This window comes from Pithys albifrons, chromosome 6, assembly GCF_047495875.1.
Source record: "Pithys albifrons albifrons isolate INPA30051 chromosome 6, PitAlb_v1, whole genome shotgun sequence".
Taxonomy (NCBI): Eukaryota; Metazoa; Chordata; class Aves; order Passeriformes; family Thamnophilidae; genus Pithys; species Pithys albifrons.
This window is the reverse complement of record NC_092463.1, coordinates 11,682,215-11,696,149: the sequence shown is the minus strand read 5'-3', so window position 1 is coordinate 11,696,149 and position 13,935 is coordinate 11,682,215. Positions and strand designations below refer to the sequence as shown.

Below are 13,935 nucleotides of genomic sequence, written 5' to 3'. Positions count from 1 at the left end.
GGGTTTTTTAAGTTGGCTTTTGAGGAAAACAGGGCTTTATGAGAGAATTCTGTTGTGCACTGGTTTGTCAGAAGTGCAGGATATTAGGATATTAGTTTTGTAGAACTTTGTGACAGTTGCCAGCTGTGTAGACTACAGACTGAGATTAGTGCCAGTTTCCACCTCAGGGCAGGATGGGGCAGTGTCTGGATCCCTTTAAGAGGGACTGTGAGCCATAGAATCGATTGGGTTGGAAAAAACCTCTGAGATCATCAAGTCCAACCCTTGGTCCTACTCCAGTCCGTTTACCAGATCATGGCACTCAGTGCCACAGCCAATCTCAGTTTAAAAACCTCCAGGGATGGGGAATCCACCCCCTCTCTGGGCAGCCCATTCCAATGCCTGATTACTCTCTCTGGAAAGAATTTTTTTCTGATATCCAACTTAAATTTCCCCTGGCAGAGCTTGAGCCCGTGCCCCCTTGTCCTATTGCTGAGTGCCTGGGAGAAGAGACCAACCCCCACCTGGCCAGAACTTCCCTTCAGGTAGTTCTAGACAGTGATGAGGTCACCTCTGAGCCTCCTCTTCTCCAGGCTAAACACCCTCAGCTCCCTCAGCCTCTCCCCATAGGAGTTACTGCTAAGCTCTCAGAATAATTTCCTTAGGAATCACGATGATGACACACTTCTGAGTGTGAACATTTTTGTGAAGCACACAGACTAATGCTACTCTTTTCAATTGGTACTATGCATAGGAATAGATGTAATTTTATTCAGCAGCTGAAGTGGCTTTCGCTGCAACTTTTCATGCATTATTAAAACTGCCTGCTCAGTTATACCCATGGGAGCTTAATTTTTATTCTTTTAAGAGAGTGATTGCAGGTGTGGTGTTTTGTGTCCTTTACTGTTACCATTGGTCTAGAATAAGAGATGCGTTCTGTGAATAGCACTGTGCTACTTGTTACTCTGTTTTACTGTGAGGTTGTCTTGAGTCACTTGAGTGCAGAAGGTACAGACTTTCAGTTTATGCAGCTCTTCATTCAGAGCTGTTCACACCAGGCTGCTCAATAAAGGGTGGAGAAAATGTGTGATGATGTGTCTGATGCTGAAAACACTGACTGCACTGTTAGGTGGAATAGGCCACTGGAAGACCAGGGTGACTGCCATTACAGCAAATACCTCTGAAGCTGTAAAGATACAGGTTGTTTGCTTTTCCTTTTTTGTTCTCCCATCCTCCTGAGTTATGTCCTTTGAAGTCCAGTGTTGTCAGTGCTAACAGCACCGAGAGAATTTTGGCTCACCAGCTCAGTTTTCATAAAGACTCGAACGTCATAAATTTTGAGGGACTTGTGGAGTTTTGTTGGGGGCGGGGGGAGCTGGGAAGGGGAATGTTTTTAAATTATGTTTACTTACACTTCTGTGGGAAATTGGCCTTAGAGGAAGTTAGGGTTTGCAGCTTGTGTCTTGTCTGTTTGGTCAAAAGACTGAGAAGTTAGAAAAAAATCAGCCCTTTGACAGAAAGGTAAAGGACTTGTATTAATTCATTGTAAATTTTCGTAAGTTTCAATGGCTTAACATACAGTGTTTCATGTTTGTTCCTTTACTGAGAGATGCTGCAGCTTTATTTGAGTAATTTTGTATTCTGTTAAAACAGATCAAATCAGGTTTCATTGGTTCCACTGCTCATGGGGAAAAATACTCTGTGGGTTTTAAATTTTTCCATTTCCTGTTCTCAAATCTAAAATGTACAAGACTTTGTTACTAACACTTTACATGTCCCAGATTTTCTTCTTTGTAGTGAGAGCCTGAGACTTCCTTACCTAAAAAATTCTAGTTATTCTACCATTTGCTTAACAACCTTTGCAGGTTTTACATTCCAAGTCTGGACTTCCTGGGTTTGTTTTCTTGGAAGACCACTGATGATTGCAAATTTCCACAGTATTGGTTTGTTGCTTATGTCCATGCTTTTAAAAAGGGGAACATAAAGATATATCAGCTTTACTTTTAATTCTCTGAAATAGTAATTACTCTGATATGTCAGTCTTGGTGTGTAACAAACCTTCATCTCAGTTGCTGGAATGAAGGAATATTATGAAGAAAAATAGAGCATCAGGTTGACTTTTCCTTCATGGGAATATAATGTAAGCCCCACAGATTTAGCTGATGCAGTTTGATGCTGCCTCCCACTGTCTGCTCTGCCATCTGTCAGATGTGAGATGACGACAACACACGCTTGTGCTCCTTGGCCCTGCCAGTTAATGGGTAATTCACAGCATTATTTTAAGCTGGGATTCGAGGTGTTAATGAAAAGTCAGAATGTGAAGAGGGAGATGAGGTCTTCTGTTGTTTTTTCCCAGAATGCCACCCAAGGTGGGTGGAATGCATTCTTCTGCAAAGAAGCATCTTCAAACTGAGACAGCCAAATGATCAGCAGGAAAGCTTTGGTGCTATTTAAAAAAAAAAAAAAAGACACAAAACAAACAAACCCGCACACTAAAAAAGCCACCACCAAAACCTCAGTAAAACCTAAGAAAATAAGTTAAAAATGTAGTTATCTGTTGTGAAATTTGAGCATTCATAAAAACTGAAATTGTAGCATAAAGAATAGATTTTAAGTGTGATCTTAGAGTAGACCTTGCATTCTAAATAGCTTCATTATAAGTAAACTCAAACTTATGGGGTTGAGGGTTTTTTCTTTCCTTAAATAGAGCTGTGCTTGTTGAAAGCATAGGAACCTTTCAGCTGATGCACAATAATGTTTTATTTGTGTCATTCAGTTCAGTGTAAGTGCCAGTGGAGGGATCTTTTATTTTCTTTCTAGCTGGTCCTGGAGATGCCCTGTACTGGCATGTTTGCTGAGCCAAATACTGGTTTTCTTGCAAAGAAATGTAAATGTTTCTGCTGCTCCTGGTGATGTACCCTTCTGCAAAGAATTTTCTTTTTCTTGACAAATCGGCTTCTCTGCCCTGTTGTCTCTTACTTTTCCAGGCTTGAAAATCTTCAAGTACATTTCCTCGCTAAATGCTTGCAAAAAGACACCTCCAATCTGTTACAGGAATAGAATATCAATAACAATGTGTAGGTTAACTCTTACCAATGCTTGTGGTGTGTATGTTCAGGATGGAGCCTGTGCTGAAGCTCCAGGCAGGCAGCTGCAGCTGATTTGATCAATCAGGTTTGCTCTCCGTTTGGTCTAGTCACCATTTTCACTGTGAGCAAGTGTTTACCAAAACTTATTTTTAAATAGCTTAGTATTTTCATAAGCACAAATTGATCTGTGTATTTGAAAACAGAACTTACTTCAGTGTTGTAAGAAGAAATAGGCTCAAAGAGAATTTCTTTATGGAGCCTGATACGCTCGGTTGTTATGGAGGGGCAGGACAGCCCACCAGTGTGGATTTATTTTGGCAGGCTTCTCCATCTTGTGCAATGTGTTCAAGCTGCTGAGAGGCCGAGGCATTGCTCTTAAAATATCATTTCAAAGTAGCAGAGGCTGTTTGGGACCATGTACTAATTTGAATTGATCTTTATTTTTTTTCTATTCAAAAATAAGCTTTGATTACTTGGTACTGGGTTGGTGATGAGTAAGCAACAAAACAGAACAAGGAAGTCTCTACTGAGCACACTTGGGCTGTTAAACAGATGACATTTTTCTACTTGCTCAGCAATTTGGTTGTGTCATACCAATGGCTGTGCCCTCCTGAACACTCTGGATTGCAAGTGGAATTGAGGAGTTCGTTTCCTTTCAGTACTGACAGCCATAGATGGTTTTGCTGTACAGAAAATGCCTTCTCAGATTTTCTTACTGGAATGTGCAGAAACCTCTTGCAGAGTAAACCCCCAACCTGCACACACAGGAAAGCTTCAACTCCTCAGGGGGTGAGAACAGCCACTTACAACACTAGCTAGTTGTTCCATCCCTATCCACAATGACGCCAGCTGGTTTTGCTAGCTGTCCTTACAGATGGGAATTTAGGATACTGCAGATCTTTTTAAACCTTTAAACCTTTTAAATTCTAGGTCAGGTTATTCTTGAGAATTGTGTTAAAGTTATTCTGAAAAAACAATGTAAGATTTTTTTGTTTGGCCAGAAATGCTTTTTACTTCACATTTGTGTTTATATGCATATCAAGCTACATGCATTTAGTGACGGGGTGGTTTTATCAAGAATGGGACCTCTTAGGCAAGTTTTCATTCCATGTGACGGGGAATAGGGTTTTTTCTTTATTATGGACCTGGAAACTCTCCTCATGTTTAAGGAGTTTGTGAAGGGTACTGCTTTGATTTGTCCATAGTATGAACATGCCTCTAGACAGGCACTTGAAAACACAAAAATATGTGTGTGTATCAACAGCTTGAAAAGGAATTCACCTTTGTAGTCTGCTCCACTTCCATAAGGATGCTAAATGTTTTTCAGGGAGTTGAGAATTCAGAAAAAAGTGAAAGATCAAAGGATTAGGATGTGTATTTCTCCCCTTTTGGTGTTGCTGTGAAGTCAGAGATATGGACATGGTTTAAGAGAAGTACCGCTGGGGGTGGTGGTGTTGTGGAACTTGAAGTGTTTCCATGTGTGTACAACCACTGTGTAAAATTAAACTAATAATATTTTAGAGAGAAGAATAGTTTGTGAGTGATCTTTGGTTTGCATCTCTGCTTCTGACTTCTACTTTTGCAGGTTGCTGCAAGGCCATATAAAGTGTGTATATGTAAAAATATTTGTGTAAGCATTTTGTACACATTTACTTGGATTTTTAAAACATGTCTGTGTATAGAGAGATCAGAGCAATACCCTCATGGAACACATCCTGACAGTAGCTTTGTGCTTTACAGAGTACTGCATGGAAAAAATGTTCTTTAAGTTAGAAGTGTTCAAAGAAGAATGAATGTTCCTCACTGTTTAAAATACCTTATATAGCTTATGTTTTGCAAATATTAGTTAAAATAGTTCATGTAAAGAATTCTTAGTCAAAACCATCTTTGAAGACCTTCTTTTAATCATTCACTTGTTTCCAAGTTCTTAAAGGCACATGTAATTTCAGTTTGCAGTTAATATGTTTCGAACATTACCACCATCTTCCAATCCCACGGGAGCAGAATTTGATCCAGAGGAAGATGAACCAACCTTAGAAGCTGCATGGCCTCATCTACAGGTATTTTTCATGGAGATTAAGACATCATAGTCTAATAGAATTCTGATGTTAAAGTCATTGTTTGTTTATTCAAAATTGTTTAGGTTGTGTTTGTCTCAAATATTTTACTATGCCATTTTTAAAATATCTTTCCTGAATTTAAAGTGATAATATTTTTTTTAAATGTAGGGTTTATATTATAGGTTAAAGGCTCATTGTTTCTTGTGCTAGAGATGTAACTGCTGAGACTTTAAATGAGCTTCCATTTGTCACTCAGTGCTTTGATCTGGCTTTGTCACAGCTCGAGCTTTCAGAGGTACCTGACACACAGGAAAGAACAGAGAATTTTTTAAAATGTACTTCTGGGCATGATAAATATTAGATTTCTGTATGTCATCTGAGTAAAATCTTGTGATGGAGCTTAGCAGAATTTCAGCAGTTTAAAGAACCTCAAGTTTTTGTAATTCATCAGGAGACCAAGAGCAAAGCTTTCACTGTGTGGTACATAGATAAATAAAAACAGTGTGCAGTTCTGAGCAACTAATTAGTAGTTTTAGTAATGTGATGCTTATAAAATGGTTTCTTGTTTAAAAGACTAACACTGGTTTTTTGTTGTTTATTTTTTTCCAGCTTGTTTATGAATTTTTCTTAAGGTTTTTAGAATCTCCAGATTTTCAACCTAATATAGCTAAGAAATATATTGATCAGAAGTTTGTATTACAGGTGAGGTAAAAAAAAAATTAACTTCAAGCTCTAAATTACTTTACAATGTGTAGGACTCAGTTAAAAAGCGTCTCTTTTCCCTCTTTGCAGCTTTTAGAGCTCTTCGACAGTGAAGATCCTCGTGAAAGAGATTTTCTTAAAACAACTCTTCACAGAATATATGGGAAATTTTTAGGCCTAAGAGCTTACATCCGGAAACAAATTAATAATATATTTTATAGGTATGTCAGCATCTTTCTGTTATGGTGCATGTGATCAGGTATGCAATTAATACAGTCAAAGACATTGCAAGCCTGTTTTCAAATTCTTTTTAAGTTCATACCCAATATTGCTGCATCTAAGAGTAATCAATACCAGTCTGGGAGATTTAAATTAGGGTAGTCTTGCACATGGTATTAATTTGGCAGCTGAAATTTGAGTTAGTTTATGATTTGGTGGGTGGTTTGTTGTCTTCGTGTGAGGCTTTTATTTTTACTGGATAGTAGTACTTGTATTACTGTAGTGCCTTAATAAGGTGTAGTTCTTCACAAGGCAGAAATTGAGCTGAAATCAAATTACTGAGAAATCTGTAACTTGCTTGAAGGAAAATAATTAGTTTACTGCCTTTTCTTTCCTCAGAATTGAGATGCGCTGTTTTGTTCTCATGAAATATTTGTTTAATTGCCTTGGAATGAACTGTAGAATTATCCCTGATACAAAAAAAGTGAAGATGACAAATTAATCCATTGTGTTATCAAGGGTCTTTAGAATTGCATTTTTACTGCTGTTATGTCCAGGGTTAATGCAAGATTATGGTGCCTGTTTTAATTTTTTTGTTTTGGTTTCATTCTCTTTTCTGCAAATAACTATGTAGTAGATCAGTTTTACAGTCTTTCCGTCATGCTTCTCTTATGCTCTTCAAGTGTCTTTCCAAAATTAATGTATGCTGCTACCCATTTAGGAAAATAGCATAAAGCTGCCACATCCCTCATGAATGGCCCCAGCAGTACCAGCTGTAGAGGGAGCTGATACTCCCTGCCTATGGTAACAACCAAGCCTTTAGAAGAGATACAGAGGAGCTGCTTTAAAGTAACTAATGAGTCTGCACTGTCTTGCAGACAACTTTTGACAGGTCATGTGAAGAGTCAGTGTGTTCTAAGGAAAAAATACACATGTATCTGTAGGATGTAAATTTTATCCCCCCCGTCCTCCCTGATTTTATTAATTAATTCCAAAATGCATAATTTAGTTAAATATCTGAACCAGATGGTAAAATAACATCACGGTGTATTATAGTGCACTTGTGAAAAGTGTTTTTATTTGCCACTTTGTGCACTTTTAGAAATAATGGAAGCAAAGTCTTCAAGCACAGACAGTTCTGGTGCAATGCTTTTGAAAGGCAAAGAAATGACCATCACATCAACTCTTTAATAGTTTGTATAAAAATGGTTTTGATCTTACAGGTATAGAGGAGATTGTCATTTGCACAACTACCATGTTGTAGGAGGAAAAGAAAATAACAACAACAAACCAACAGAAAAGCTCACTTAGTTGTATAATATTTCAGGGCTAGAAGCTTAAAAATTTTGCATCCAAATGTAAATTAGCACTAGGAAGGAAGGTTGTTTCAGCTTCTGTCGTGAGTTAATGTATTGTGCATGAAGAGCTCTTTGAAGTATGTGTAGAATTTTTCAAAATGTTTCCTTTTCTTACACCTTTACCTGCAAGTTGTCAATTTATTACTATGCTTACCTAAGAAATGTGTGGTCTTTGTCTTTTAGACACTGACCAGAATTCCATGAATTCTGTCCCAATAGTATATTAGTCTTATCTTTTGTTTTAAAGTAAAATACATTTTTTGAAATTATCAAACCTTTATGTTCCTATTAATTCAGTCCAAAGTGTTTTGTATTATTGTCTTTAGTTTTGCTTGGAATTGTTGTCCTGAATTTCCTGAATTATGCGGGAAGGATCTTTAAAGACCTTTAACAGTCACTTGAAATATTCTGGATTAAAAGTAGCTGTTAATATACCAGCCTATGAGAAATTTTCAAATGAAAAAAATCCTTTGAAATTAGTGGAGTTATTTTCTCCTAGGTGTAAATTTTTATAACTCTTTCCAAATTACCTGAAGCCACTCACAGAACTTTCTCAATAAATTTACACTAGGGTGGTTGGGAGTGAGGGTGGAAGGGTGATTGCCTTGTAAATTACAGTGCTCTATCAAGAGAAAATTCAGGAAAATTATACTTCCTCTGTTTATTGTAGAGCCTTTTGTATGCACAGAGATCTATAATGCCAAAGAGCTTTTTAGATCCACAAGTAGTAACAGTTTGAACACCTCACCTTGTGCTTGCATTTGCTATAGAAGGTTGAGTCTTGGCGTTTCATTATGCCAGATGCTCTTGTGTTGTTTCAGTATTTAAAACGTTGCTTGCTGTGTTCAGTTTTGCATTATTCAAATGTCATAAAATACAAGTTTTGGGAAAAGCTCAAATATGTGCTGCTTGGTTAAATGTGGGGGAGCAGAGCAAGCAAGTGTGAGGGTTGAAAGCAGCTTGGTGATTTCTGTTTCCACAGTTTCTTTTTCCACTGTGTGTATCTGTTTTCTTTTTATTGAGTATCTAAAACATGGGAGGTCAAGGCTAGCTGTCATGTTAGATGGAGATTGTGGTGTTACTCTATCTTTCTTCAGCAGTAACCCAGTAAAACTTTTTGTTTATTTAGGTTTATTTATGAAACAGAACATCACAATGGCATAGCAGAATTACTGGAAATACTGGGAAGGTAAGTGGTAGGTTTTGTTTAATTAAACTCACTTGGTTTTAAGAGTAGACTTCAAAAATCAAGTTGAGAGATTGCAGATTGATTTGAGACAAGATTTAAAAGAGCTTCATTTCATGTGTAAAAGCTTTAACAAAGAGAGTAAGTTTTGAGTAAGACTGTAGAAACACAGGAAAAAAAACTTGAACCTTGTGGCAATGTTTTGGGATAGTACAAGGTTTTAAATCGTATTTTTTAGGTCTTGTTTTCTGCTTAGGTTCTTAGTTGTAAATCAGCTACAAATAACATGTAGTGAGTTGAAATTTATTAAAAGTTCTTTGACATCCCTGAATATATAGTGGGTAAACAAAGGAAGCACAGGTTAAGAAACTTCAGAAACCTTTTTGTTAACCCCGGCATTTTTCAACTTAAAGCTGGGTAGCCTCATTGAAACTAATGGGTTTTCTATTACCTTGTTTCTGTAATCCATGTCCAAGGCTGTGGCATTTTTTATATGTTAACACACTTTAAAAGTTTAGTTAGATTTACTTCATGGTATTTCCTTATCTTTGCACATAAAGGTAACAGGTATCAAGAGCAGGTTACTTGGATTCTGTCTGGTCAAGTTTTGTTTGTCTCCAAGGATGGAGACCCCACAGCCTTTCTAGGCAACAGTTTCCCATGTTTCACCACATTCACAATAAAAAGGGTTTTTTTCCTTATGTTTGAATGAAATATCCTGTGTTTCAGTATGTACCCATTGCCTCTTTCACTGGGCACCACTGAGAAGAGTCTGACTCTTCACACCATCCTGTCATGTATTTGTACACATGGGTGAGACCCCCTGAGCCTTCTCTTCAGGCCAAACAGCTTTTTCAGCCCTTCTGTGTATCTCAGATGCTCTGGTCCCTTCATTGCACTTTACTGCACTCCCTCCAGTATGTCCAATTCCTCCTGTCCTGGGCAGCCCAGAAATGGAGCCAGCACTGCAGATGTCTCACCTGGGCTGAGCAGAGGGGAAGGATCACCTGTCTCAATTTATTGGCAATGCTGTTCCTAATGCAGCCCAGAATGCTGTTGAAATTGGAAAGCCATTTTAAAATTTTCCAGGTCTATGTGTCTCCCCAGAATAGCTCTTTGATTTTCAGTGAAATGTTCAATGAATAAAAAGACTTAAATAGTCATCATTACTTATAATCAAGTCATCCTGAAGACTCTGTAAAGCTTAAATACTGGAATGTGGAGCTAAATCTTCAAAACTGTTACTTAAGTCACCGGTTTTGTTGGTGTCATTCTTGAAGTTGTTAGGTTAGCTTTGTGTTACAATTTTAAAAGTTATTGATTTGGTTTTTTCCCCTCATTCTTCCAACCCAAACTTCTAGTAACTAAATAAGGCTTCTGAGCTGTAGCTCTATGTTGGTTATTCTTCCAGTCCATGAAGGAGTTTCACACAGCATGGTGTTGAATTGACCCTGAGATTAGCTCAGTTGGTTAAAACTTGGTTGTAATAATGCCAGGGTCGTGGGTTCAATCCCCTATGTGGGCCACTGACTTAAGAGTTGGATTTGATGATCCTTGTTGGATCCTGTCCAACTCGGAATAGTCTGTGATTCTGACATAGAGCTTCTTAGGAGCAACAGTTTTGGTTGAGTTTCTGGGTTTTCACTTGGCAGAAGCAGAGAGGAGTTGAATTTTGTACTGAAATACATTATTTTCCTTTGCTGAGTGCTATATAACACTGAACAAATAAACACTTCCAGTAGTAACTACTAATGTGGTTATGTTTTTTGTGACAGTCATCTCCTAACAGGAATGCAGAACTCTTTCCCACTCAATCGAGGCCAAACATGCTCTACAATTCTGCTCCTCTCTGTAGTTAACAGCCCTTAAAATATCTTGGGGAAACTATTTTATATTTTTTTAATGAAGTTAATTTATATTTGTGTAGTATGTGGAAGTTGTGGCAAGAACACCATAGAAATGTTAATGTAGAAATGGGGTTTTAATATTATGCACTGAGAGGCTTCAAAAAGGGTAACCTTATATCCTCTAAGTAGCTGTGCAGTCATTACTAGTGAAAATTACCTTAAGCATGTACAGCAAGGGTGAGCAAGTGTTACTTATTAAGCTTTAATTCTGGGATACAATCAGATTTCTGAGATTGAAATATATATGACTTCAAATTTGTTGTTTTTTAAGAAAAGTTTGGCTTGTTCCTTCAGCCTCTGCACCTTCTCTCCTTGTTAGTGAGGAGAAAAGCCTCAGAATGAATAAAATAGGATTTAAAATAGTAAATGAGCAATAGTATTCTAGATGTTTAACTGATGTTAATGTTAGCAAAGTGAATGGACACAAAACACTGTTCTAGTACTTTGGGTTTAGGTAAAGGTGCCATTGACCCAGTATTGAGCTACATCTACACTCACCTGTAGCTGGTATGTCCTGTGTGGAGATCCTGTTTGATTGTGTGCTAGGGCCTTGCAGAAATAGTAATAGTTAAGTAGAAGTCATGCTTTGACTTGCCTGCTGTCCTGGATCACCTCTTCCACATCCAGTCTCTGTTTCACTCCTTAGTATTGGGAAGAAGATGGGAGAGACTTGTATTCAAAGCTGTGAGAATAGTGAGTAGTTCATAGTGAAGGGTGGATTCTGAAGTGTAGGTATAGTTACACGCTGCTTGGAAGAAGAATTTGAAACCTGTGAAAGACTTGGTTGAGGGATGGAGAGAGATTGACTTGACTCTTCTATGCATTTGTAAACTTTAGTAAGCAAGTGCTGAAGCCAAGCATTTTGATACATCCTGTACAGTAGTGCAGACGTACTGATCTTTATTTGTAAACTTCTTTCCCTGTCAGCATAATTAATGGATTTGCCTTACCATTAAAAGAAGAGCACAAAATATTCCTATTGAAGGTTTTGTTACCATTGCACAAAGTGAAATCACTCAGTGTCTACCATCCACAGGTATGTTTTGTTTGGCACTTTTCATACTAATGTTTAAGCAAGCCTGTCTGGAGAGGTTGAGGACTCTGGAGTGGGTTCTGTTCTAAGCTCCAACATTTCCCTGCTGACAGGCCTTGGGGAAATTATTTAACACATGTACTGTGGTGCTTCACATGTTGATAGAAAAATTAAAAAGAATACCTATGTATATACAATAAACGTATTTTTTAAAAGCACTGTAGTGTTTATAGGTGAAATTCATGTAGTAGTTGATTCATGTGAAGGTTCTTGATATTTATCCACACACAGAAGTTTTGGTTTATCCTATTCTTGTCTGTAATTTCTAGGCAAAAAATAGCAGGAAAGTGCAGTATTAATAAATGTCATCTGTAAAGAATTTATTCTAAACTACATGAAGCAATTCAGCTGAATTCAGTTTATTACAACTGTTGATGTTTTGAAAGGAATTGGGAATGTACTGGGACATCATTATTTAGTTCAATAGATCTCTTTAGAAGTATACAGAAAAAAGGGATCATCTGAGTTGTATCATGCTTTCAAACCAGCTGTATCTTCTCTCTGCTGAGTTTAGTTACTTCACAATTTCTAGAGGAGTGGGAAATCCACCCAGTTTAAGAGAAAATACAGTATTATTGTGATACGCTGAAAATTTTCTCTATAAGAGATTGTTACACAACTTGTGGGGTTTTTTTATTTGAAAGTTCAGTGTTTTCTATGTTGTTTGAATACTACAAGTTTTAAATACCTTCTAATAAAATTGCTAACAACTTGCATTTTTAAGAATACTATTTGTATAATAACAATTTTCTAGCAATTAGAGATACTTTAAAAGCATTTGCTTTGGATCTTGCCTACTGAGGCTCCCATCAGTTCCTGTTGAAGCAGTAGGCTAGAGAGGTCCCATTTCAAAAGATTTTTTTTCTTTTTGCCATGGACATGACGTATTGGGGTGTGCAGTGAGGCCTTTCTTATAGTCTCAACTAGTGCAGATGTCTGTGGTTGGTAGCTTTTCTACTGAGCTGAGCTGTGTTGTTCTTTATCTGTTCCCCTTACTTACAAACTAATTCTCCAAAACCTTCAGCTGGTTTGCATTGCTTCTCAGTATCAGTAAAAACAAACGTAACATAAGAATGCATCACTTACATGTCCTACTGAATGAAATGGGAAAGTACTTCAAGTCAGTTTAGTGTGTGAAACACCAGAGTAAACCCACAAAAATTCACATTGCAACAGTGGCAGATTCTCAGAAGGATTTGCTGCCAAATCCAGGTATACATGGAGAATGTTATTTTTGTTAAATTCAAATTTACGTTAGAATAGCGAAGAACAGTGACTGTAATAATCTTTGCACATCCCTCAGAGTACTTAGGGGTGTTCTTGGTAGCAATCATCAAAAACAGAAAAGGAACTGGGTCATCAGCTGAACTTCCATAAGTGGAGAAACTTAAAGATGGTTAAGCAGTTTGTGATGCACGCAGTGATGTCCCCGCAGTTTGGGACTATCAGCCTGTGGACTGAAAGGGATGTAATAGTTCTCTGTTCAGGCACAGGCTGACAGTTTTATTCTCTGAATTGAATTGGTAAATGCTGTCAATCAAGCTCAGCTTGCATCAGCTTTGCATTGATATGCATCGTTATCGATAGTTGTCATATATAAAAAAATCTCAAGATTTACAACTGTTCAATGCACTTTTATCTAACTTAGGTTATGAAATACAAAATAGATATAAATCAGCACAGGACAGCAAAATGTTAGTGAGTGGAAAGCACTCTAGAGGCCAAGATAGTGATTTTTAAATACTCTGTTTGAAAAGATGAAGTGTGATGAAGTGCAGAGTGCTAGGTCTAAAAAGAGAACATCAAGTCGTGTGTGTCTGTATTATATCGTGGAAAAAGGTGAGGACAGAATTCAGAAGGTCTTGGGAAAAATAGGTGAAGCTTCTTTACACTTCTGTTTCAGTTGTCTGCCTTTCTTTTTTTTTTTAATTACAGAAGAAACTTGTGTTTTTATTTGAAGTATTCAGAAATATTCTTGACTTATGCTAGTGATTTCAAAATGTGTTCAGTTTCATAGTGAGTATTAATAGAACTTTTTTTTCTTTTACTGCAGCTGGCATACTGTGTAGTTCAATTTTTAGAAAAGGACAGCACACTTACAGAACCAGTAAGTTTATCTTGTTGCTATTATTATATATTTTGAACTATTCTTATCACTTCCATCTATAATTGTTTTAAGGAGGTTTTGGGAACAAAGTATTGATATGTAATTGTTTATATTAGAGTCAAATACTCAGTGATTTTGATCTATCAAATTCAGTTTTTCCAACAGTTGTTTGGAATGACCAAAATTAATTAAAATAGCATTAATAGCATACATCTTACAAACACCCCAAGTTTAT

General features: G+C 37.2%; 1 protein-coding gene across 3 annotated transcripts in view; it reads left to right on the top strand.

Moving 5' to 3' along the window:
- The window catches only part of PPP2R5C (protein phosphatase 2 regulatory subunit B'gamma), an 81,540-nt gene that overhangs the window by 53,490 nt on the left and 14,115 nt on the right, over positions 1 to 13,935 (top strand). For all 3 annotated transcript variants that reach the window (XM_071557494.1, XM_071557496.1, XM_071557495.1), the window contains 6 exons: positions 5,018 to 5,128; positions 5,738 to 5,830; positions 5,921 to 6,051; positions 8,537 to 8,596; positions 11,428 to 11,536; positions 13,647 to 13,700. In XM_071557494.1, the coding sequence (XP_071413595.1) occupies positions 5,018 to 5,128; positions 5,738 to 5,830; positions 5,921 to 6,051; positions 8,537 to 8,596; positions 11,428 to 11,536; positions 13,647 to 13,700 (558 nt within the window). The remainder of the gene's footprint in view (positions 1 to 5,017; positions 5,129 to 5,737; positions 5,831 to 5,920; positions 6,052 to 8,536; positions 8,597 to 11,427; positions 11,537 to 13,646; positions 13,701 to 13,935) is intronic.